Source organism: Carcharodon carcharias, chromosome 16, assembly GCF_017639515.1.
Source record: "Carcharodon carcharias isolate sCarCar2 chromosome 16, sCarCar2.pri, whole genome shotgun sequence".
NCBI lineage: Eukaryota > Metazoa > Chordata > Chondrichthyes > Lamniformes > Lamnidae > Carcharodon > Carcharodon carcharias.
In genome coordinates this window covers 52,342,315-52,365,099 of record NC_054482.1, presented here as the reverse complement: position 1 = coordinate 52,365,099, position 22,785 = coordinate 52,342,315, and the positions used below count along the sequence as shown (strand labels likewise).

At 40.6% G+C, this 22,785-nt stretch overlaps 1 protein-coding gene across 15 annotated transcripts in view; it reads left to right on the top strand.

Annotated features, from left to right (window-relative positions):
- Nucleotides 1–22,785, top strand: part of dock7 (dedicator of cytokinesis 7) — a 183,625-nt gene that overhangs the window by 70,915 nt on the left and 89,925 nt on the right. For all 15 annotated transcript variants that reach the window (XM_041208327.1, XM_041208326.1, XM_041208313.1 and 12 more), the window contains 7 exons: nucleotides 3,634–3,751; nucleotides 6,404–6,474; nucleotides 10,468–10,606; nucleotides 11,503–11,604; nucleotides 13,420–13,506; nucleotides 17,943–18,174; nucleotides 21,047–21,211. In XM_041208327.1, coding sequence (XP_041064261.1) covers nucleotides 3,634–3,751; nucleotides 6,404–6,474; nucleotides 10,468–10,606; nucleotides 11,503–11,604; nucleotides 13,420–13,506; nucleotides 17,943–18,174; nucleotides 21,047–21,211 — 914 coding nt within the window. The remainder of the gene's footprint in view (nucleotides 1–3,633; nucleotides 3,752–6,403; nucleotides 6,475–10,467; nucleotides 10,607–11,502; nucleotides 11,605–13,419; nucleotides 13,507–17,942; nucleotides 18,175–21,046; nucleotides 21,212–22,785) is intronic.

The following is a 22,785-nucleotide window of genomic DNA, read 5'->3' as shown; positions in this document are numbered from 1 at the left end:
TCCTGAAGCAATTCAAAAGAGTTGATTTTCTGATTACAATTATATCTCCTGTAAACACTATAAAGCTGTTCTGTAAATTCCTGTGTTGCAAGACATGTTTGTGTTTTTGGAGCAAGAGTTTTGGCATTGACTGCCTATTGTCTTAGCATATGATTAATGTTACAAACCATGTGGTTCCAGGGTACTCACCTTGTCCATTCATCATATGTGGATCTGTACAGTGAGGCCCTTAGGCTTTTCATCTGTGAATGGAATTACAGTTAAGCCTGATCCAATTCTCTCTTAATGTCCAAACACCTACTTTCCAGCAAGCAGCTCTGACTGAATAATAACTTGTATTAGGAATTCGGGCTGATTTTTCAGCTTACAAGTTGAGTGGTGCTGAGACCAATTATATCACCGCTGCTATCATCTTGGCCAAGATGAGCTAAAGAGACACAGACCAAGGATGAAACCCAGCACTTTGCTTGTCTGGGTGGAAAAGTTTCACGTCACCGACAGCAGAGCCATTATGATAATCCTAAGAAAGATATCCAGCCAGCTTCATTGTTGTTGAACTTTGCAAAGATTGATCAAGAGGTCAATGTTTGTGAAGTATAACAACATTAAAGCCATTCCATGCTCAGCTTGCTTCTTTCATCACTTGATTTGAATAATTTTTAAAATCAGTATTAGCAAGTTCCCAAATCAACATGTCATCTCGACAAAATTGTACATTAACATTTACTGTTGCAACAGCTGCAGGCAGGCCTCTTGCAACTGATGCTTGTGATGCTGCATTCACCAAGTCACCTCTGTTATATAAATCCTTTAAATAGATTTGAAAAGATAGAAACAATACTTGATTTATTATTGACAGAAGATTAATCCTAAACACCCATACGAAGCAGCATATATCTGTCCCATGACTAATACTTAGGAAGAACTGTGAATGTGGCTTCACCAAACCTGTTCACAACACTGTGTCTTGATGGTAGCAAAAGGTCTCTTTCTAACTAAGTAGAAACATTGCATCACTTCTTTATGTTGTTTTCCCAATGGCCTGTTTTTGCGTTGGATGCAATACTGTGTGATGTTTTATGATCACCCATTGTTCGAACAGATTGCCAAACAGATGAGGCCCTCACATATATTTAAGTGTGTATGCATGAAAGGGAAGAGAAATAAAGTGACTGTACTAAATTACACACCTTGTTGTAGCTCTTGTTTATGTTTTTATATGTGCTATTAATTCTTAATGGAAAAAGTCAAATTATGTCCATCTATAACATTGCTTTTGAAAGTGATTTTAATGCAAACTGTTTAATGAATTTGAGCAAATCTTTACTTAAGCCTTTAATTAGAGGCTGTCCATTCTTTATGTTAGAAAACACAGTGCACTTATATTGAGCTAAGAGGCAACCATCCGATTTCAACCTAATTTTTTCCTTATAGCAATTGAGTTGAATTTTGAAAGCTTCTCAGACAAACCGGCACTCGTCACCATCGCCTGCATTTTGGTAGTAGTTAGAAACTGTAAAAATTCTCAGTAGTGACAACTGTCCAAGAAACGTACAAGCATGTGTGCATGTTTGTGTCAACCCAGTTGCAGCACATCATGTTTGCAGAGAGCTGTGAGATACGATTTCCCTGGCCTCTGCCAGCACATGCAATTTAATTGAGCTTATGGCCTCCCCTCATTGTCGATTGACACCCAGCATGCACCAGTGAGCTAGACTTCACATTCCATGTAGCCACAGTTCTGCCACATCATGGGCTCCCCTCCAAGTGATGCCCAATCAAAGGACCCTCCCTAAATGCTACCAAATATAGCACCTTATTACAATGGTACAAACTCCAGGACTACCAGTTGTACCATCACTCCATATTGCAATATTCTTGGCAGCTTCCTTCAACAGAGAAATTAATAAAACAATCTGGATGAACAGAATGTACAGTTAATCAAATGTGGCAAGATTTGGTTTTAAGTAATCGTTTTAAAATTCTGTCTCCACAGAATCTTAAATGTACTTGTATTTTGAAGTCCCTATTTTTTTATTTATTTTGATGAATAAGGCATAATATTTTGTGTTTAATTTTGTTTAATAGCAGAGTGCTGGCTGAGAAGTTAGACCTTATATAACCCTCAATTCCTTCTTTCTTCAGAAACTCATTCAATTTCCCCATGACTAAATTTCTCCCGTTTACTTCATTGGTCTTTTCTGATAACTTTTCCAAGCTTTAGTATGCTTTAAATATTTTTTATAAGTTTTATCAGATTCCTTCGTTTTCCAACTAGAATTTATTGGCCTAAAGAAGACTTGTTTTTCGTTAACTTTAGTCAGTCTCTTTTATAATCTTGAAAGCATCAAACAACTGACTTCAAAGAGTACAAATACAACTTCCTGAACATTTCCATCTAGATTCTGAGATGTGTAATCATCTTTACTTGTTTCTGGATCCTATCAATGCAATAATATCCGTTCTGTGATAAGGCGACATGTCTCTTAACTGGCTAATCCTTGAGCCTGTTCACGGGAAAGATTATAATGTTTACTGGGCTTGTAATCCAGAGGCCTGAACTAATAATCTAGAGACATGAGTTCGAATCCCACTATGGCAGCTGGGGAATTTAAATTCATGAAATTAAAAACAAAATCTGGAATAAAAAGTAAATATCAGTAATGCTGATGATGTAACTACCAGATTGTCATTAAAATCCCATCTGGTTCATTGATGTCCTTTAGGGAAGAAAATCTGCTGTTTTTACCAAATCTGGCCTATATGTGACTCCAGAACCACAGTAATTTGGTTGACTCTTAACTGCCCTCTGAAATGGCCGAGCAAGCTTATCAGTTGCCAAGAAGGCAACTCAACACCACCTTCTCAAGGACAGTTAGAGATATCAATGTCCCATGAATGAATAACAGTAAAGGTTAGGACAGAGACCTGGAGGTTATAGTGAACAAAACTATCAACTCTCCCTTTGGTTCCATGTTCCTGTCCTAGACATTTTACCACATTGAACTGGATCATGCAACGAATAGCTGGTTACCTGAAAGATTCAAAAACATTTGTATACTTTCATTCACAAGAATGATTCCAGGGATGAAGAACTGTAGCTATGAGGATTGTTTGGAGAGGTTGGGGACTCTTTTCCTTGAGAAAAGAAGGCTAAGAGGAGACTTGATTGAGGTATTCAAGATCCTGAAGGGTATAGACAGGGTAAATTGTTAAAAAAAACTGTTCCCACTCAAGAGAACTTCAAGATTTAGAGGGCATAGATTCAAAATAATTGACAAAAGGAGTAAATGTGATGTGAGGAAAATTTTTTTCACCCAGAGTGTGGTTGGAGTCTGGAACAAGCTTCCTGAAAGATGGTGAGACAGGTTCGATCGAGGTATTCAAAAGGGAATGGATTGTTCCCTGAAAAGAAAGAATGTGCAAGGTTACAGGGATGAGGCAGGGGAGATGGACTAGGTGGAATGCTCTTGCAAAGAGCTCGTGCAGAGTCAGTGGGCTGAATGGCCTCCTGCACTGTAAAGATACTGTGAAATTCCTAACAACATTGTGGTGCTATGGATATAAAAAAAACCCCGCTGTATTCTATTTTTACACAAGGCTTTACATCTTAATTCTTGTTTGATTTCATAGGAATTTACTTTACGTGTATCCTCAGAGCCTCAATTTTGCAAATCGTCAAGGTTCTGCCAGAAACATTACTGTGAAAGTGCAGTTTATGTCTGGGGAAGATCAGAACAATGCAATGCAGGTAAATCATATCATCTCAAACTTTTGTATCATAGCTTTTAAAATTGTGAAATTTTAAAGTTTATGTGTAGAACACCACCAAACTTGAATAGAGTTGAAGAGACAAAATAAAAATCAAGCAATAGTAAATAGATGTTGCCAGGCTTGGGTGTTGTAGGAGGAAGGGAAGACTAAAGAAGATAAGAACTTTCAGTTTTGAGGTGCTGGAAGAGAATTGATTTGCATATAATGTTACCAAGGTACTTGATGTTGTGGTGGCTTAGCACACTACTCTTTCACCTCTGTTATCAGATTTGAAACCAATCCAGACTGCTGTCTTTGAGAACTTTGACATTATTTTGTCTAGTCTCAATTAAGTTCCTAATGGGCATGGGTCATTTAATAAAACACCAATCTAAATCAGGGAGGCCATAGGATAGCTGTTGTGGGAATAATAGATGTGGCACTCATATTAGTCTCTCCCTCACTGTCATCTGATACTCTGCTTCACTACCTCCCATCTGCAACAAGCAACTCCCAGTATCTTTGACGTCACCCTAGGGGGGAGTTGGGAGAGTTAAAGTGTAGCTTTTCAAAGCACATCCTGCATTGCGCTAGTGATTGTCAGGTTTTCAAAGATTTACGAGTTTCACAAATTGCAAGCCATTCCTTTCCCTTTGTTCCACCACACTGATAGTGTCGTTCCTTATATTGTGAAAACATTATTGGGACTAATAGTTCACCAGTCTCCAAGCCATGGACCAATCTCCACAACTCAGCTCAGGCAAAGGATAATGTGAATGAGATCACAGAAAGAACCACTTACTCTGGATTGTCTCACATAGGAGAGGCATGTGCTTTACTACCGTGCATTCATTGCAGCGTATTCAAACATTTTCGCAGGACTGGACTCCCTCTTTTTTTAAGCTATCTCTCCCCTCAACAAAGCTTGGGATTTTGTGCACCTTCTGCCAATCATTCTGTGACGCAAACTGGGCTCAGGCATCCTAGGGTAGGGTGACCCTCCTACCACACGATTAAAATCTTTATATAAAAACTTAAGAAATAAGAGCGGAAGTGTCCATTTGGCAGTTTGATCCTGCTCCACCATTCAGTATGATCATGGCTGATCTACCTCAATTCCACCTTCCTTCACAATTGCTATGCCCCTTAATTCCCTTTGTATCCAAAAATCTATCAGTCTCTGCTTGGCCATTCAATATATTCAAAACATCCACAGCCCTCTGGGGTAGAGAATTCCAAAGATCCACAAGCCTTTGAATAAAGGAATTTATTTTCATCTCACTCCTAAATGGCACCTTATTCTGAGACTGTCCCCCCCACCTAGTTTTAGTCTCCCCAGCCAGGGGAAACTCCCAGCATCTTTTAACATCTTAAGAATGTTATATGTTCTGATGAGATTACCTAAATTCCAGGGAAAATAGACCCAGTCCACTCAATCTGTCCTCACAGGACAACCCCTTTATCCCAAGAACCAGTTTAGTGAACCTTCCAAGGCTAGTATATCCTTTCTTAGTTAGAGAGACCAAAACTGTACATCGTATTTCCAGGTATGATCTCACGGGGGCCCTATACAATTGCTGTACCCACATTGTGATAAGTGCTTACACACCATTTCCTTTTCTAATTGCTTGCTGTACTTGCGTGTTAACTTTATGTAATTCATGTACCAGGACACCAAGGTCCCTCTGAACACCAACATTTCCCAATCTCTCACCATTTAAAAAATATTCTGTTTTTCTATTTTACTTTCTGGAGTGGATAATTCCACACTTCACCATATTATATTCCAACTGTCATGTTCTTGCCCACTCACTGACCCTGTCTATATCACTTTTCAGCCCCTTTGCATCCTCCTCACACCTTCCCACTTGACTTTGTATCGTGAGCAATCTTGGATACATTACACTTAGTCCCCTCATCTAAGTCATTGATATAGGTTGTTAATAGCTGAGGTCCAAGCGCTTATCCTTGCGGTACACTGCTTGTTACAACCTGAACCTGAAAATGACCTGTTAATTCCTACTCTCTTTTCTGTCCATTAACCAATCACCAATCCATGCTAATGTTTTACTCCTAATCCCATGAGTCCTAATTTATGTCATAACCTATTTTGTGGCACATTATGGAATGCTTTTTGAGAATCCAAATAAACCACATCCACTGGTTTCTCCTTAACCAGCATGCTAATTACAACTTAAAAAAAGCAGATAAGGGAGATCACAAATGCAACTTTGCATTCTGCCAATCCATGATATTTTTAATATTGTACTCCACCATCTAATAGAAGAAATCTTTCACTTATATAGCATCTTTTACAAGCACAACATGTCCCAAATCTGTTCACTGCCTATTTTTGAAGTGTATTCACTGTTGTAAGGAGACCATGACAGCCAGGTCCCACAAACAGCAATGAAATAAATAACTGGATTTAGTGATACTGGTTGATGGATACGTTTTGGCCAAGGCATAGAAAAAACTTCAACTACTGCTCTGCAGCAATGCACTAAAGTGTCTGCCTCGATTATGTGCTTATCTTTGGAGTGAGGCTTGAACCCATGACCTGACTTGGAGGAAAGCCATGGCTAATGCTTAAATAATAAACCTTTGTTGATTTTTTACCTCAAGCAACCAATTTTATTCCCCTTTTTAGGTCATCTTTGGAAAGTCAAGTTGTGCAGAGTTTACAAAAGAATCGTACACTGCAGTAATATACCACAACAGGTAAGAAAATATCAAGAAATGTTTCTGTCTTTGTTGCATTCAAGATTATAGTACACCAGGGCACAATGCCAGTATTATACAACATCTATAGAAAAATATCTCTATTTAGAATTACACAGGTGAGGGGTGATAAATGAAGATGGAAGTTATTCATTCATTTACAGTAATTGAAAATTTAGCAATTTTCCCAGGCCCCATATTTTCCGTTCATGCTATTCCTATCCACTCTCTCATCAAAAGCAGTACTATTTTAAGTTAAATGAGTGTCATATTTGAGCGTTACTGAAAAAAGAGACATGTCAAAACTTTTTGTCTTGTACTCATCAGGACACTTGGCAAGAATACAAATATAAGGGGAAAACAGCAATTTGTACTGTATGAGAAGAGAGTGCTGATTGGTTGGCAAGTGAACTCGGATTGGTAGAGGTGGTGCCATGGAGATCGCACCAATTGATGATGACTGACACTTAACTGCCACGTATTATCTGAAATTTAAATCAGGCAGCTTGACCCTGATTGGTCATGGCATTGCCCTGAGGCATGTGTCAGCCAAGGGCTGTCACTTATTTTGTTTAGCTGAAATAGGCGCAATGTGTACATGTTTTTTCTGTCTGCAAAGAACAGGGCCATATGTATTAACATATGTAGCTTCCAGTACACACACATGCATCACATTGCAAGCCTGACTGACAACCTGGAGTTCCCAGAGTTTTGGCAGTGCTGCCACAGAAGGATCTTGGTGTGATTTGTGTTAAAAATACTATTATTAAGTTAAGTGTGCTCTTAGGGGTTGGATTCATAGAATTTGCAGAGATGAGAATTGTAGATTAGGATTCAGATGAAGAATCCAAAGCAGAGCCCTTTGGACAAAAAGATTCCAGCGAACTTTTATTTTAAATTATTCCTTGTTAGGCTAAAACTGGCATTCATTGATAAACTGTTCAGGTAGATGTAAACGATCGCATGACACTCTTTGAAGAGGAATACAGGATTTTCCTGTAGGCTAGGCAACATGTATCCCTCAGTCGACAGCATTGCAGTTTGTGGGCTCTAGTTGGGTGATGTGCAATGGAGATGCACTTCAAAAGTAACTTATTGGCTATGAAGCGCTTTGAGATATTTTGAGGATTTCAAAGATATCTTAAGAATGCAACTTTGTTCTTTCTTGTGTGAGGACATTTGTATTTGCTGAGCATGAGGTGTTTGCTGAGAATGTATTCTTGTGAGAGAGTTTAGTTGACAGGCCTAAGTTGAGATGGAGTTGAAGACTGCACCCTTCCAGTTCCAGTGAATAATCAGAGAACAGCACAGAAGATAAGTGACACATGGACAGTCAGTAAGGTTTTAACCAGCTGCAGCCCTGAGCCTTAACCTGAAAGCTAAAATGCAAGTGATCAATTTTTGAGATTAGAGGTTTCCTACCAGCAGGAAAAATAATCTCAAAAGCAATTAAATCAATCCACAAAAAAGGGACAAGACACATTGTTTATTATTTTTTCTCATTTTTCAAAGAGAATTGAAATTGAGTGAAGAAGATGGTATTCACTTTGACTGTTACTCTGTATGTTCCCTTAAAACAGTTTGATTCACTTCAGGCCTTTACTCACTTAAATGTTACTGAAAGACTAGGGAAGTACAAATGAGGACACGTGAAAGGTACAACATGTGGTTCAGATTACGAGAGATTCCTATTATTGCACCCCTGAATACAGTTATGTGCAATTAGATGTTGGATAGTTTGGGCACACTGCTGAATATAACACACTCAAACAGTTTACAAGAGTCTCAACATAACTGGGAGAGTAACCAAGGAACACCAATGTTTATAACAGCCTTCTTAGGACTATCTTAACCCAGGTGCTAATGGATGTAGCTGAGCAAAGAACTGTCTGCAATGCAGCACAAATAGTAACTCTTATTCAGGAGGCCACAAGGATGGCTGATATGGGAAATAAAACTGTCTGCGGTTGCACTGCCAATGCCTTTTTAAATTTGAGGTTAAGACGTTTTGGGGCAATGTAGAGGGAGCTTTTATTTATCTACAAAACTGTGCATTACCTAAATCTGCAGTACCAAACTACAAATTCCTGCATCTCATAAACACGTAGCAGCACTGTCAGTGTAGTAAATTTGCAATACTCAAATTTGCAAAAGCTTTTTGCTGCAAGGATTGTGGGACAAAACTTTAAAATATGATTTTTTTTTTGTTGATGTTCTAAGCTCATCAGGGTGAGGAATATCAGTGCTAGGAATGGAAGGCATACAAATTTGTCACCTAGGATCTGCATCAAGGACGAGAATGTCTGCATTCCTTGGGAAAGAATTTGTCAGCTTTCTATTTGGTCAGCAATCACTGGTTCAACGTTGTGAGCTCTCTGTCCTTGTTAAAGTTTTCTACTGTGTTAAAGTTTTGTATAATGTTATACTATGAAAGGTATTAGAAATTCAGAATTTGCTTGACTCTTTGCAAAACATGATAGAACAAATCTAGGGAAAGGCTTACAACATTGCAGAGTGACTGCCAAAATCTAAAAGTGTTAAATTATAACAAAGTCATCCTTTTTTTAAAATAAACCTTTATTTATCCCTAAATAACACTGCAATAACATTTTCATGTATTTTTATACTATGACATGATGATTCTGTTGGGGATCTCAATACAGCCAAGGTTGCTGCTCATCATCACTAGCCAGTTGACTACTAGAGGTGCAAATGTCTCGATGTAGGGCGAGGACCAGATTGGGTTTGGTTGTTACACCTTTCATTAATGAATTACCTAGATAATTGGGTGAGGTACTATAGGTCATATGTGACACTATACCCTAGCACCTATCAGCATGTTAAAGACAGGAGAAGCAGGGGTAAAATACAATAGTGGGACAATGTTATTAAAAAAACTCTTTTGCCTTTAACTGAAATATTCTTAAACTGTTTGATCACAAAATATGTTTTTAGTACTATTCATTGGTTATACATGACCATGGAATTGCTGACTTTTGAAGTACTGACTCTAGATTTCGTCACCTGTAATATAATGCACCAGTAAGAGAGTTCAGTGTAACAGTGATCACTGACATGCTATTGAGTTCAAATTGTATTGCAATTACTTGCCTTCTCTTTCTAATTAAGGTAGATGCCCATTTCATTCACCCTGGATTTCAAGGTTTCTGATGATTGTAATATCGAAGTAGAATACTTGTAGACTATCTGTTAGTTTTCTTTTTAAAAAAGTAGGGGATTAATTTCTGAATATATGCTTCAACAAGGAGCTTCATCTGCTGGGAGTACATATTGAAAAAGTATAGGTGTGATCCCTATAATTCTCCATCTATTAGTGAATAGAAAAACATAGAGTATGCTTGCAATCTCCTAATGTGTGATCCTTGCAGTCAGAGTCCCACACCAGCTGCATTTGTAACATCAGCCCATTGAAGTCAAGACACAACAGAATTGGGTTAATTTGTGGAAATTGTATATGATACCTTTTTATCAAGGACAATAAAGAAAGGATTATTTAAACCATTTATACTACTTGCTGCCTTATTTTCAATTCTTTATCCCATTCTCCACTGAAGTGTTTAACTTGTCCCTGGCCCTAAGAACCTTCCAGTAGCTTCTCCAACTGGGCATTGTTGATATGTAGACTTCAAATGGGTTGTGGGAGATGTCGCAGCTTGCCTTCACTCTGCATATATACATGTGCACCTTCCTGTATTGGGTTACTGATTTTTCCGCTGCTTAATCCAGGCTGCTTAATTCAATTATAGGGACCAGCTAGGATCAACAGCTGCAGAGAAAACTTGAAACCTTCTGGTATTTATGCCTTGGTACTACATGAGACGGGGATTAACTAAGCAAATAAGGGAACCATCTAAGGTTTCTGAGACTCTCGACGTTGCGGCTTTTGGATAATATAGCTCTAATATATTGCAGACAAAACAGGGTATAAGGGCAAGAAATGTTATGTGTGAAATACACATTTTCTTTGAATAGATCACCTGACTTTCATGAAGAAATAAAAGTCAAACTTCCTGCTTACCTGACTGATCACCATCATCTGCTGTTCACCTTCTATCATGTCAGCTGCCAGCAGAAGCAGAACACTCCCTTGGAAACCCCAGTTGGATACACGGTACCAGACAATTTTCTGCTTTTACACAGCACTGGTATAGCAATAGTGCTCATGTGATCATCAAAAATAGATTTTAAAATCAGAAGACTTTTCCTGTGCAAACACTGTTTTCATTTCATCTCCCCATGTCCACTTCTCTCTTCTCCTAAAGACACTGACTCTCACATTCTTCAGTACCTTACCTGAGTGTGCATGAGCTTGAGGAGTGAGTGTAAGTAGGCTGGCAATTTGATTGCCAAGAGTTGGCATGTGGTCATCATGATGAAGCCAATCAATCAGGAGTGTGAACACTTTAATTTCTGTAGATTGGGTGTTTTGATACCTTATATCACGTACCTGCTACTTCCTTGGCTGAGGTTGGGATTTGGAGGAGTTAGGTGTTTGAAAACTGGGCGCTTTTTGGTCTTTGTGCTTTTGGACTCTGTAATGCATCGCTTTAAACTATTTTAACTATATTTAACTATATAACAGGATTTGACAAGTTCACTCCTGCAACGTACCAAAATTGCACAAAATACATTCAATGTTTGTTGCTTTTAATGAGCTCCTCTGGGTGTGATAGGGCGCACCATGCTGGGAGGATATAATTATTTTTATTATTATTATTTCCCTATGCCACTGAATTTCCCGATACCAGTCATTTCATTGTGGGGAACCTCAGAAGATGAACAGCAATTGTGTTTGTAACAATTTCAGAGTAATGTCCTTGGTGAATCTTCTTCATTCAAGGAAATCCAGTTTATGCAAATAAGTTAAAATTACACAGACACACGTGTGCTCGTACACAGGGATACACACACTCAGACACACACACACACCCCCGGACACACACATGGACACAACATTAGGGTTTTAGTTTAGCAGTATTTTTACTCTCCTTGTTCCTTCCATTACAGTGGATCCCAATGCTGCAGAATGGACGTCTGAAAACTGGTCAGTTCTGCCTTCCTGTGTCTCTTGAGAAGCCTCCACAATCTTACTCAGTTTTATCACCCGAAGTAAGTTACTCAAAATAATTCTGAGTTTGGCTAACTTTCTCTATGTGTTATATTTACACAGATCAATTGCTTGTTAAGCAAGGGGTGTGGTGTGGCTGGGTGATGTAGCACTTCATACTTCAGTAGATTGTCATTGCACCTTGGCGGCTGTGTTTGAATTCTACTCCTGCTGGCTGTAATGATGTGTTTGCTTTGTATCTTCACACGCTTTTTCACTCTTGGAAGGATTAGCAAGCTGATTATCAACCTGTTTGAACCACACCATGAGCACTCCTTCCATGACCAACAAGTCCTGAAGTGGGACTTGAAATTAGAGCTTCTGACTCAGAAGCCTACTGAAGCACAAGACGTCTGTAATGATGTGTGAAAAGGAATACTCTTTTTTTAAAGAAAATGGTAGCTGTGAATTGTGTTAGTACAGTAATGATACAGAAAGGTTCATAATCATCATGTAGCTTAAAACAATATGAAGCCTAACCTTGATGGCCATTTCTGGAAGCAGCTGGAACCAGTCGAAGAGGGCTATCAGAAGCCAGGGATGTTTCTGTTTTGGATTCATTAAGCAAGAATGCAGTGAGGCCCGTGCTTAAACTGGGTCGGGGGGTCCACAATCGTGAGGTGTTGAAAGATAAAGTTGCAGGGTCACATAGCCAAATGCTAGTGGAAGGAGCCCAAGAAATCTAATTCCTTGGAGAATACTGGGAATGCTGAGAAGATTCAAAGTGAATCCCTGAGAGCTGTGGTTTGATCCCTGGAGAAGTGAAGGAACACTCAAGATCCTGTAAAATATAGGGGAACTCTTGGGTAGAAATAAGAGTAGAATGGGAAGTGTTCTGTTGAGATTTTCGGATTTAAAGTATGAGTGTTTACAAAATGTCATGTTAAGTTAGTAGTACTTGTTTTATTTCACCCTTGTACAGTAAAAGCTTTCTGTTTAAAACATGACATTTTGAGGTATAGATGATCTGAGTGGGCATGGGCTGGCATGGAGGTGGATGGGGGGAGTGAGGGGTGAGGTTTGGGGTTGTTTAAACGGATCTGGGATTCTGTGTTGAGAACCAAGGCAGGCCTTCTAACCAGTCTGCCTCTGCACCCACACTCCTTCTGCACTGGTTCACGGTTCACAAGCTGCACTACGAACCTGACCTCAATGTGAAAAGTCAGAAATGGCACACACAGTCACACATGGATCGGGTGTACAGTTTGCAAGCTGTGAAAGTACGTAGATCGGCGCAGAGGAAGATTCGCCCCAATATGTTCATGTATATCAGTACTTAGGCAAGTTATACACAAGAGCCCTATGCCCCTGGTTGCCGCCTAGCTGTGTGACAAATGCTCAGAATGATCCAAGTGCTTGAATTCCTGCTTTATTGTGAAAAGTTATAGTTGCAACACTTGAGACCAATATAATTAGGGGCATTGTTTTGGACAGCCCAATAGATTTTTCATTTTTGCTTTTTAGAGTAGGTAACTCTTTTAGCTGAAGAGTCATAGTGCCATCAATATTATAAGTTTGGTAGCTGTAGCCATTCTTGTGGTTCCCAATGCTAAATTTATATGCAGCCAGTTTAGCTGAGTCTACTCAGCTGCAGACTGATAAGCTCAATATTAAACTGCTATCTAAGTTCTCTTTCTCCCTTCCTGTACTCCTTCCCTGATAAGTTTTCCCTTTGCATAATAGGCTTCTCTTTTAGCATTGATAGCTTTATAATTGAAGCCTAGGTTTGTCAGGGACATAAATACTATATTTACTGAGTGAACCATTGGGGAGGCATATTATGTCTCTTAATATACAAGATCTTGTTACTCCTGCAGGTACCATTGCCTGGAATGAAGTGGGTGGATAACCATAAGGGAGTGTTCAATGTGGAGGTGATTGCTGTATCCTCTATCCACACCCAGGTCAGAACAAAGCTGTGCCTGATTTGCCTTTAATTATAAAATGGGTCTGCTTCTTTTTCTGTAGTAAGCACTGAGGGTTGAATTTTGCTTCAAATTTGTCTTCATAAGGTTCCTCCCTAAACAGGGCAGTGTCATTAAATGGGATATATTCAAAGTATATTCATTGAATTTTGATGGTTTTATTACCCATTTTTGGCTTGTTGGCAAGGGGTGGTAGGGCTTGGCACACTGAAGGAGGGAGGTGGAGGAGATATTATTTCAACATATTTTGAAGAGAATATTTTGATAGAGATTCCTGATTCGTCAATGAGTTTCTGGGTTTTTGCTTTTGCCAAGCACGAAGATACAGGGACGAGTCCAGAAAGAAATGGAATGAACGCATGTGGGCCTGGTAGCCTTTTCTGTTTCTGAGCTGTAACCAAATTATTAAAATGTACTGGGTTGAAAGTTAACGAAAGAGGTCAAAAATTAAAGATAATATGGTGGGCCTGAAGGGCTCACATGTACAATAGCTTAAAGATATGTACAGGGAGAAGGGTCTAAGAATGGACAGATATTAAAAGAATTAAAAACTATATATACTATAAGTCAGAGTACAGAGTACAAGAATAAAGAAGTAAAGATGAATTTATACAATGGTCAGGCCACAGTTGGAGAACTGTGCAGTTTTGGCTGCCCTGTTATAAAGAAGATCAGTAAGCCATAGAGAACACACAGTTTTAATTCACCAGGATGATGTCAGGGATGGGAAACTATAGGATTTTTAAATTCATTTTTGGGATATGTGTGTTGATGGCAGGACTAGCATTTATTACATATCCCTAGTTACCCTTAGGAAGGTGATGGCGAGCTGCCATCTTGAACCATTGTGGTGAAGGTTCTCCATCAGTGTGTTAGGATTTTGACCCAGTTACAATGGAGGAATGGAAATATGTCCTAGTCAGGATGGTTTGTGGAGGGGAACTTAGAGATGTTGGTGTTCTCAAGCACCTGTTATCCTTGTCCTCTGGGGGAGTGGAGGTGGAATGTTTGGGAGGTACTGATGAAGGAACCTTGGTAGTTTTCTTCAATGCGTCCTGTAGATAGTGCCCACTGTAGCCATGGTACACTGGTGGATAGGATGTCAATTAAGTGGGCTGCATAATCCTTGATGGTGTTGAGCTTCCTAAGAGACATTGCAACTGCACCCTTCCAAACAATTGAAGAGTATTCCATTAAGCTCCTGACTTGTTCCTTGGAGATGGTGGAGTGGGTTTGGGGAGTCAGGAGGTGAGCCATTCTCTGCAGAATACCAAGCCTATGACATGCTCTGGTAGCCATGGCATTCATGTTTTTTTTCGTTCATGGGATATGGGCATCGCTGGCTGGGCCAGCATTTATTGCATATCCCTATTTGCCCTTGAGAAGGTGGCAGTGAGCTGCCTTCTTGAACCGCTGCAGTCCATGTGGTGTAGGTATACCCGCAGTGCTGTGTTAGGGAGGGAGTTCCAGGATTTTGACCCAGCAACAGTGAAGGAACAACGATATATTTCCAGGTCAGGATGGTGAGTGGCTTGGATGGGAACTTCCAGGTGGTGGTGTTCCCATGCATCTGCTGCCCTTGTCCTTCTAGATGGTAGTGGTCATGGGCTTGGAAGGTGCTGTCTAAGAAGGCTTGGTGAGTTTCTGCAGTGCATCTTGTAGATGGTACACACTGCTGCCACTATATGTCGGTCATGGAGGGAGTCAATGTTTGTGGATGGGGCTCCAATCAAGAGGGCTACTTTGTCCTAGATGGTGTCAAACGTCTTGAGTGTTGTGGAAGTGGCACTCATCCAGACAAGTGGAGAGTATTCCGTCACACTCCTGATTTGTGCCTTGTAGATGGTGGACAGGTTTTGGGGAGTCAGGAGGTGAGTTACTTGTCACAGGATTCCTAGGCTCTGACCTCCTCTTGTAGCCACAGTATTTATATGGCTAGCCCAATTCAATTTCTGGTCAATGTTACTCCCAGGGGATTCAGCAATGGTAGTGCCATTAAATGTCAAGGGGAGAGATTCTCTCTTGGAGGTGTCATTACCTGGCATTTGTATGGCACGAATGTTACTTGCCACTTGTCAGCCCAATCCTGGATATTAGCATAAAAACAAAACACTGCGGATGCTGGAAACCTGAAACAAAAACAAAAATTGCTGGAAAAATTCAGCAGATCTGACAGCATCTGTGGAGAGAAAGACAGAGTTAATGTTTCAAGTCCGTATGATTCTTCTTCAGAATATGGACTCGAAACGTTAACTCTGTCTTTCTCTCCACAGATGCTTTCAGACTTGCTGAGTTTTTCCAGTAATTTTTGTTTTTGTTTCAAGCCTGGTTATTGTCTTACAGCATTTGGTCTCATCCGCTTGAGCTTAAAGCCAATGGTCACGGTCCAGTATATTGAAGATGGGGCAGTTTGTCAACGGCAATGCCATTGAAATCATGGTGAGCTAGTTAGTCTTGTCGGCGATGGTCATTGTCAAGCACTTGTGTGCCACGAGTGTTACTACCGCTTAGCAGCCCAAGCCTGGATGTTGTCCAGGTCTTGCTGTATATGGGCGCGGACTGCTTCATTATCTGAAGAATTGCAAATGGAACTAAAACACTGCACAATCATCAGCAAGTAACCCCACTTCTGATGTTTGGTGGAGCGATGGTAATTGACGAAGCAGCTGAAGATATTTGGCGCTAGCACACAGCCCTGAGGAACACCTGCAATGATTCCTCAGGCTGAGATGCTTGGTCTCCAACAATCACAGCCATCGTCTTTTGTGCCAGTATGGTACCGCTCATTAGACAATTCTCCCCCAGAAACCCATTGATTTAAGCTTTACCCAGGCTCATTGGTGCTAAAATCACTTAGATGCTGCCTTGATGTCAACGGTGGTCACTCTCACCTGACCTGTAGAATTCAGTTCTGGTGTCCATGTTTGAATCAAGGCTGTAATGAAGTCCAGGGACAAGTGATCCTTGAAGAACCCAAACTGGATATTGACATGTAAGTGCCACTAGATAGCACTGGTGATAGCTTCATCCATTCCCTTGCTGATGATTAAGAGTAAGCTGGTGAGGCATTAATTTAATGGGTTGGATTTGCCTTGCTTTTTTTGTGGAAAGAACATACCCCTGTAATTGAGCAGAGACTAGAGATACTGGGATTAATTTTACCCACACAGAGAAAGCTTCAGAGAAAGCTAGTTTTAAAAATATTAAAGAGATTGAATGGGGTGAAAGGGAAAAATGTATTTTGCCTGGCAGGGGGGTTAGTGATGAGCAACCATCAACTAAACATTGTAAAGAATGTGAGGAGAGAGGGGTTAAGAGAAATTTCTTAATGCCGTAGGTTATTAGAGCAGTGAATGCAAGAGAAAGGTTTTTGAGTTCCAGCACCAATATCCCTCACTGGGATGTGCAGACAAATTGTCCAAACTAATATTAAAATACTGAGGATGAATAAAAAGAATGAGGATGAAGGTTTCGAACTCGGGGAGAGAGACTACGAGGCTCTTAAGCAAATTGATATAGGGAGTGACAGGGTATTAGAGGTGTTGGCAGGCTTAAAAGTGGACAGGTCTCCAGGTCCAGATGATTTGTGTTTCAGACTGCTGAGGGAGGCAAGGGAGGAGATCACAGAGGCTCTGACCCAAATTTTTAATTCCTCTCTGGCCACCGGGGAGGTGCCAGAGGACTGGAGAACAGCTAATGTGGTTCCGCTATTTAAGAAGGGTTGTAAAAATAAGCCAGGGAACTACAGACCAGTGAGTCTCATGTCAGTGGTAGGGAAACGATTGGAGAAAATTCCGAAAGAGAGTATCTATTTCCACTTGGAGAGGCAAGGTTTGATCAGGGATGAAACATTTATGAAGAGAGGTTGGATAGACTTGGGTTGTTTTTATTGGAGCAGAGAAGACTGAGGGGCGACCTGATCGAGTGTACAAGATTATGAGGGGCATGGACAGGGTGGGTGGGAGCAGCTGTTCCCCTTAGTTGAAGGGTCAGTCATGAGGGGGCATAAGATCAAGATGAGGGGCAGGAGGTTTAGGGGGATGTGAGGAAAAACCTTTTCACCCAGAGGGTGGTGACAGTCTGGAATGCACTGCCTGGGAGGGTGGTGGAGGCAGGTTGCCTCACATCCTTTAAAAAGTACCTGGATGAGCACTTGGCACGTCATAACATTCAAGGCTATGGACCAAGTGCTGGTAAACGGGATTAGGTAGGTAGGTCAGGTGTTTCTCACGTGTCGGTGCAGACTTGATGGGCCGAAGGGCAAGAATTGAGATAGTGATAAATAATATATGAAAATAAACTTATATTGCGTGAGTTAATAACTCATCTCTCATAACTCTTACTTTTAAACTCAAAGCACAGATTTGTTAGAAATGATTTTTGTTTTAAAGATGTGCATTAAATATTTAACACAGGATCCATACCTTGACAAATTTTTTGCTCTGGTCCATGCCCTGGAGGAGCATGCATTTCCTGTGCGAATTGGAGATCTGAGAATTTTGGAGAATGACCTAGAGAGTGAGCTGAAGAACAGTATATCGGCCTTGAGCTCGGCTCAACTAGAGCCTGTGGTACGATTCCTCCACCAGCTTCTGGATAAACTTGTCTTGTTGGTTGTGAGGCCTCCTGTAATCGCTGGACAGATTGGTATGTGAAATGCATCATTCCTTATTTTTATCTGGCTCTTTGTGGGGATGTGTCAATAAACCATGAGATTGTCATCTTTAGTTCAGTGGGGACTGCACTTTTATGGAACAATTATACGTTCACGTTTAATTGAGAACATTTACCAATAGTGCCCTTGTTGTCAAATGCATTATGGGCTCTACACTGAAACCGTGTCTGAATGAGGATTGCCCCAGTCATACTCTGGACTAAGCGGTGGTGAAATGTAGACTGGGCTCCTGCTCCGAACCATTATACATTGATCACTGAGTTGTGCATGTGCAGGTGCTTACAAATGTTAGTGAAAAACTAGTTAATACCTATTATCTCGGCTTCTACAAGAGTAATGATCTCTTGCATAAGATTTTGGAGAGTGCATTGTAACACAACATGAGTCAGAAAAATGTCAACAAATTGGCAAATGGGAAATTTATGTGGAATTTAAATAATAAGATTTTGCATTTCTGGGAATATTACCTCCAATTTACCTTTCATGTTTAAAGTTTACTTAATGACTAAAGAGTGGATCATTTCAATGGTCAAATTAACAGCCATCCATGCCAAAAAAGATCTAATATGCTGCACACCACCAAGTAAACTAGCTAAATCTCTGTCTTGTGCCAGAGCTAAATAGGGCAGATACAAACATACAGGACCTAACATTCTGTTAATCCAGTTCTTAAATGCTAAAATAAACAATCATCGTATTATATAGCTCCTGTAACATAGCAAAACACTCCAAGGTGTTTCACAGGTGCAAAATCAGATAAGAATTGACACCAAGCCAAAGAAGGGGATAATTAGGAGGTGTGACTCGAAGCTTGCAGAGAGGTGGACAGACTAGAAGTTTAAGGAAGGATTGCTAAAGCTTAAGGCAGAATTGGCTGAAGCTACAGACATCAATGGTGTGGCAAAAGAATGGGGAATGCATTAGAGGACAGAATTAGAGGAAGGCAGAGTCCTAGGAGGATTTTACAGTTAAAGGGAGGAATGAGGTCAGGGAGAAATTTGAACACAAGTATGAAAATTTCAAATTTGAGGCGTTGGTGGATGGGGAGCCAAGTCTGTAGGTGACAAAAGCATGGTTGAGGATTTCAGCAGCAGACGGGCTGAGGTGAGGCAGAGATGGACAATGTCACAAAGTTGGAAATACATGTTTTTTGTCATGGACCATATAATGCACAATAAGGGATCTATGTTATGATCCTCAGGTCATGCTTTTTTTAAATTAGGCATTGTGCAGTAACAGTTTAGAATTGAGATCTAATTAGGCAAGTTATCAGTGGCGTTCAGCCCGCAATAATATTTAGTGTAGACTCATGACATTTTAACACCACCTTGCTTTTGTATTTTTTCCTTACAGATGCAAGATAAAAAGTTCTTGCTTTTATAGGGCCTTATCGACTTGCACTGCCACCACAGTAGCCTCCACATCAATGTTCTTCTGCTTCTCTATCCTCTTTAAAGCTTTACTATTTAAGCTGCATTTTCTTTTCCCTGTTCTCATTTTCTAAATTTCAATCAAAATTTCTGTAAAGTCTGTATCGCCCATCTATTTGTCCAACCTGCTAGCTCATCTTTGTTTTCCTGCCTTTATTTTTTCACAGTTAGTCCTTACAATATCATGGATAAATTTGTACATGTGCCAATGAAGTCAATTGTTGATAGATTCCCTACTATGTTTGATATAGAGTTTGACTTAATGCACATATTCTGTAACAGTGTCAATCTGGGTCTATCATTGGCTGGCTTTTAGGACATTTGCTCCCACCTCCAAAATGGAGAGTGGAAACTAGGAGCAGAATTTTACAGTTCCGCACCAGCAAGTTTGCAGGAAGAGGGTGCAAAATTACGCAGGTCTCCTCCCACCACTTACCTGCCCATCTCTGAGCTAGCAGCGATTTTACAGGGGACAGATGAGGCCTAGGGGGGCCTGCCTGCTCTCACCCCAATTGAGCCCCTTAAGTGGCGAATTAATTAAGAGCCGCTTCCTGCCCGGCTGCAATTTTTCGTCCAGTGAAGGAAGAGGATGGGGTGGCAGGGTGGGGAAGCCTAACAGGTTAGCCTGCTCAGGCCTTGTACAGTAAGGGGCTGGACACCTTCCTCAAGGGCCCTCTTTCCCAATCGGGCGTCATCCCATAACGTTTGCCCCTGTCAGGTCCAGGGTCTCCTCTCCTGGCCCTGCTGAGAGATCCCTGAATTAACCTGTATCCTGGGCTTCTGCCACTTTGTTCTGTGGGATTCGGTGTAGTCCTAGGAGCGGCCACTGCGTCCGGTGGCGCTGCTGGGGCTGCCGGCCAATCAGATTGGCTGACAGCTCTCTGAATGGGGACTTCCTCCCTAGGCTGAGGTGGAAAGCCTGCCTCCAGCTAATTAATGCTGCACAGACCATTAAATTGTTGCTGGGCAGCTGTCAAGAGCCGGGGTGCACTCTCTGCTGACTTCTTCGGTGGCAGGGCAAAACTCCCCGCCATCTGAAAGTTTTTGCCCCAGGGGGATAAGGTGGTCAGTAAAAGTTTCTGAAGCTACAATGAGAAAATTGTGAAAAAGTTAAATTGATTGGATTTTATGGAAAAAAATGAAATCTCAGTTTTTCAAGAAAATTGGGCATTAAAAAATGAGAAAAATGGAGAGGAAAGAATGGAGAGGAAGGACAACAATAAATGTTTGTTTCTGTTTGAATTGCAATCAGATATTGAATGCCAATTTGTGTAATTCAGGGTTGAAGATATTTATTACTGTAATATTATTGTTTGTTCAGTTTCAGGGTGCAGGACTTTCCCTGACAGACTAAGATTGAAAAGCAGCTTCATCTTCTGTGGATTGTAACTTTCTCTACTTTTTTTTTCTGTAGTAAACATGGGACAGCCATCTTTTGAGGCAATGACATCTATTGTTAACAGACTTCACAAAAATTTAGAAACAAACCAGGATCAGCATGGCAGAAATAATTTGTTGGCATCCTATATTTACTGCGTTTTCCGTCTTCCAAGCACAGAGTCAAACCCTTCATCACCAGGTGAGAGCAAAATCCGAGTACCATCAATTTATATTTCATGAGAAGAAAGTGCTGATTGATTGGCAAGTGGACCATGATTGGTTGAGGTGTTCCCATAGAAAATGCACCAGTTAACTGATGACTGACAGTTAACTGCCAAGCTTTGTTTAAATTCAAGCCAGGCAGGTTGACTCTGATTGGTCAAATTGTGTTTAGTTGAAAAAGGCACAATGTGTGCTAATGTTCTTTCTGTCTGCAAAGGACAGGGCCCTGTGTATTAATATATGTAGCTTCTTACACACGTAAGTGAACCACACTGTGAGCCCGGCTGTTAAACTTAAATTGGTTGTCAGTGTAATTCTCAGTACACTCAAGATGGTTTAGCAAACGTCCAATCGCGGAATCACATCTATTGTCGGACACACTGTTTTGAGTTCACAACAGGCAAGGTACTGACTGTACCCAACCAGTCCGTGCTTGCAAAACTCAAAACAGTGTGGCTAACCTATGCGTGCTAGAAGCTACATATATTAATACACAGGGTCCTGTCCTTTGCAGGCAGAGAGAACATGTACATGCATTGCAAAATACTGCAGATGCTGGAAATCTGAAATCAAAACAGAAAAAGCTAGATAAAATAAACAGGTCTGACAGCATCTGTGGAGGGAGAAACAGAGGTAATGTTTCAAGTGTCATAGGGTCCAAGGTCATACAGGGTCAAAATGTTTACTCTGTTTCTATTTATCATTACTGAGTGAAAATCCTGTAACTCCTTATCAAACAGCATTGTGGTAGCACCTTCACCACAGTGACTGCAGGGTTCAGGAAGAAGGCCCACCAACACCTGACCAACACACAACTGGGGATTGACAATATCTGCTGGTCCTGTTAGTGACACCCAAACACCAAGAATGGATATATATCATTACTGACATGAACCATTTGTGCCATGGCATACAAGGCTATGGGCCTAGTGCTGGAAAATGGGATTAGGGTAGTTAGGTACTTGTTTGACCGGCGCAAGCTTGATGGGCCGAAGGGGCTTTTTCTGTGCTATAAACCTCTATGACTCTATTGCACCTTTTTCAACTAACCAAAATAGGCAACAGCCATTCTCTGCTTCATTTCCCAGAGCAATGCCTTGACCTGCCTGGTTTGAATTTAAGTAAAGCTTGGCAGTTAACTGTCAGTCATCCGTTAACTGGTGCATTTTCCATGGCAATGCCTCTAGCAATCAGAGTCCACTTGTCAACCAATTAGCAATTTCTTCTCATGCAGCATAAATTGTTGTTCCCTTTACATTTGGCATTCTTGCTAATTTTCATGATGAATGCAAGATGATAAGCTTTGACTTGTCTTTTTTCAGAAATACTCAAGTTTTGTTCTACCAAATGACTGTTACCATACATTAATTGAACCTTCACTAAAAAGAATAATGTAAAAGTACCATTTACGGTGAAGTGCCATCTCAAATGATGCCCTGTAATGCCAAATAGGATTAAAGCTCCCTCATGCAACAGCACATCCACTTGGTTACATCACATAGCAAGTTGAGGGTTGCATTGCTTTCCACTTGATTTCAGTTTCTATTTAAT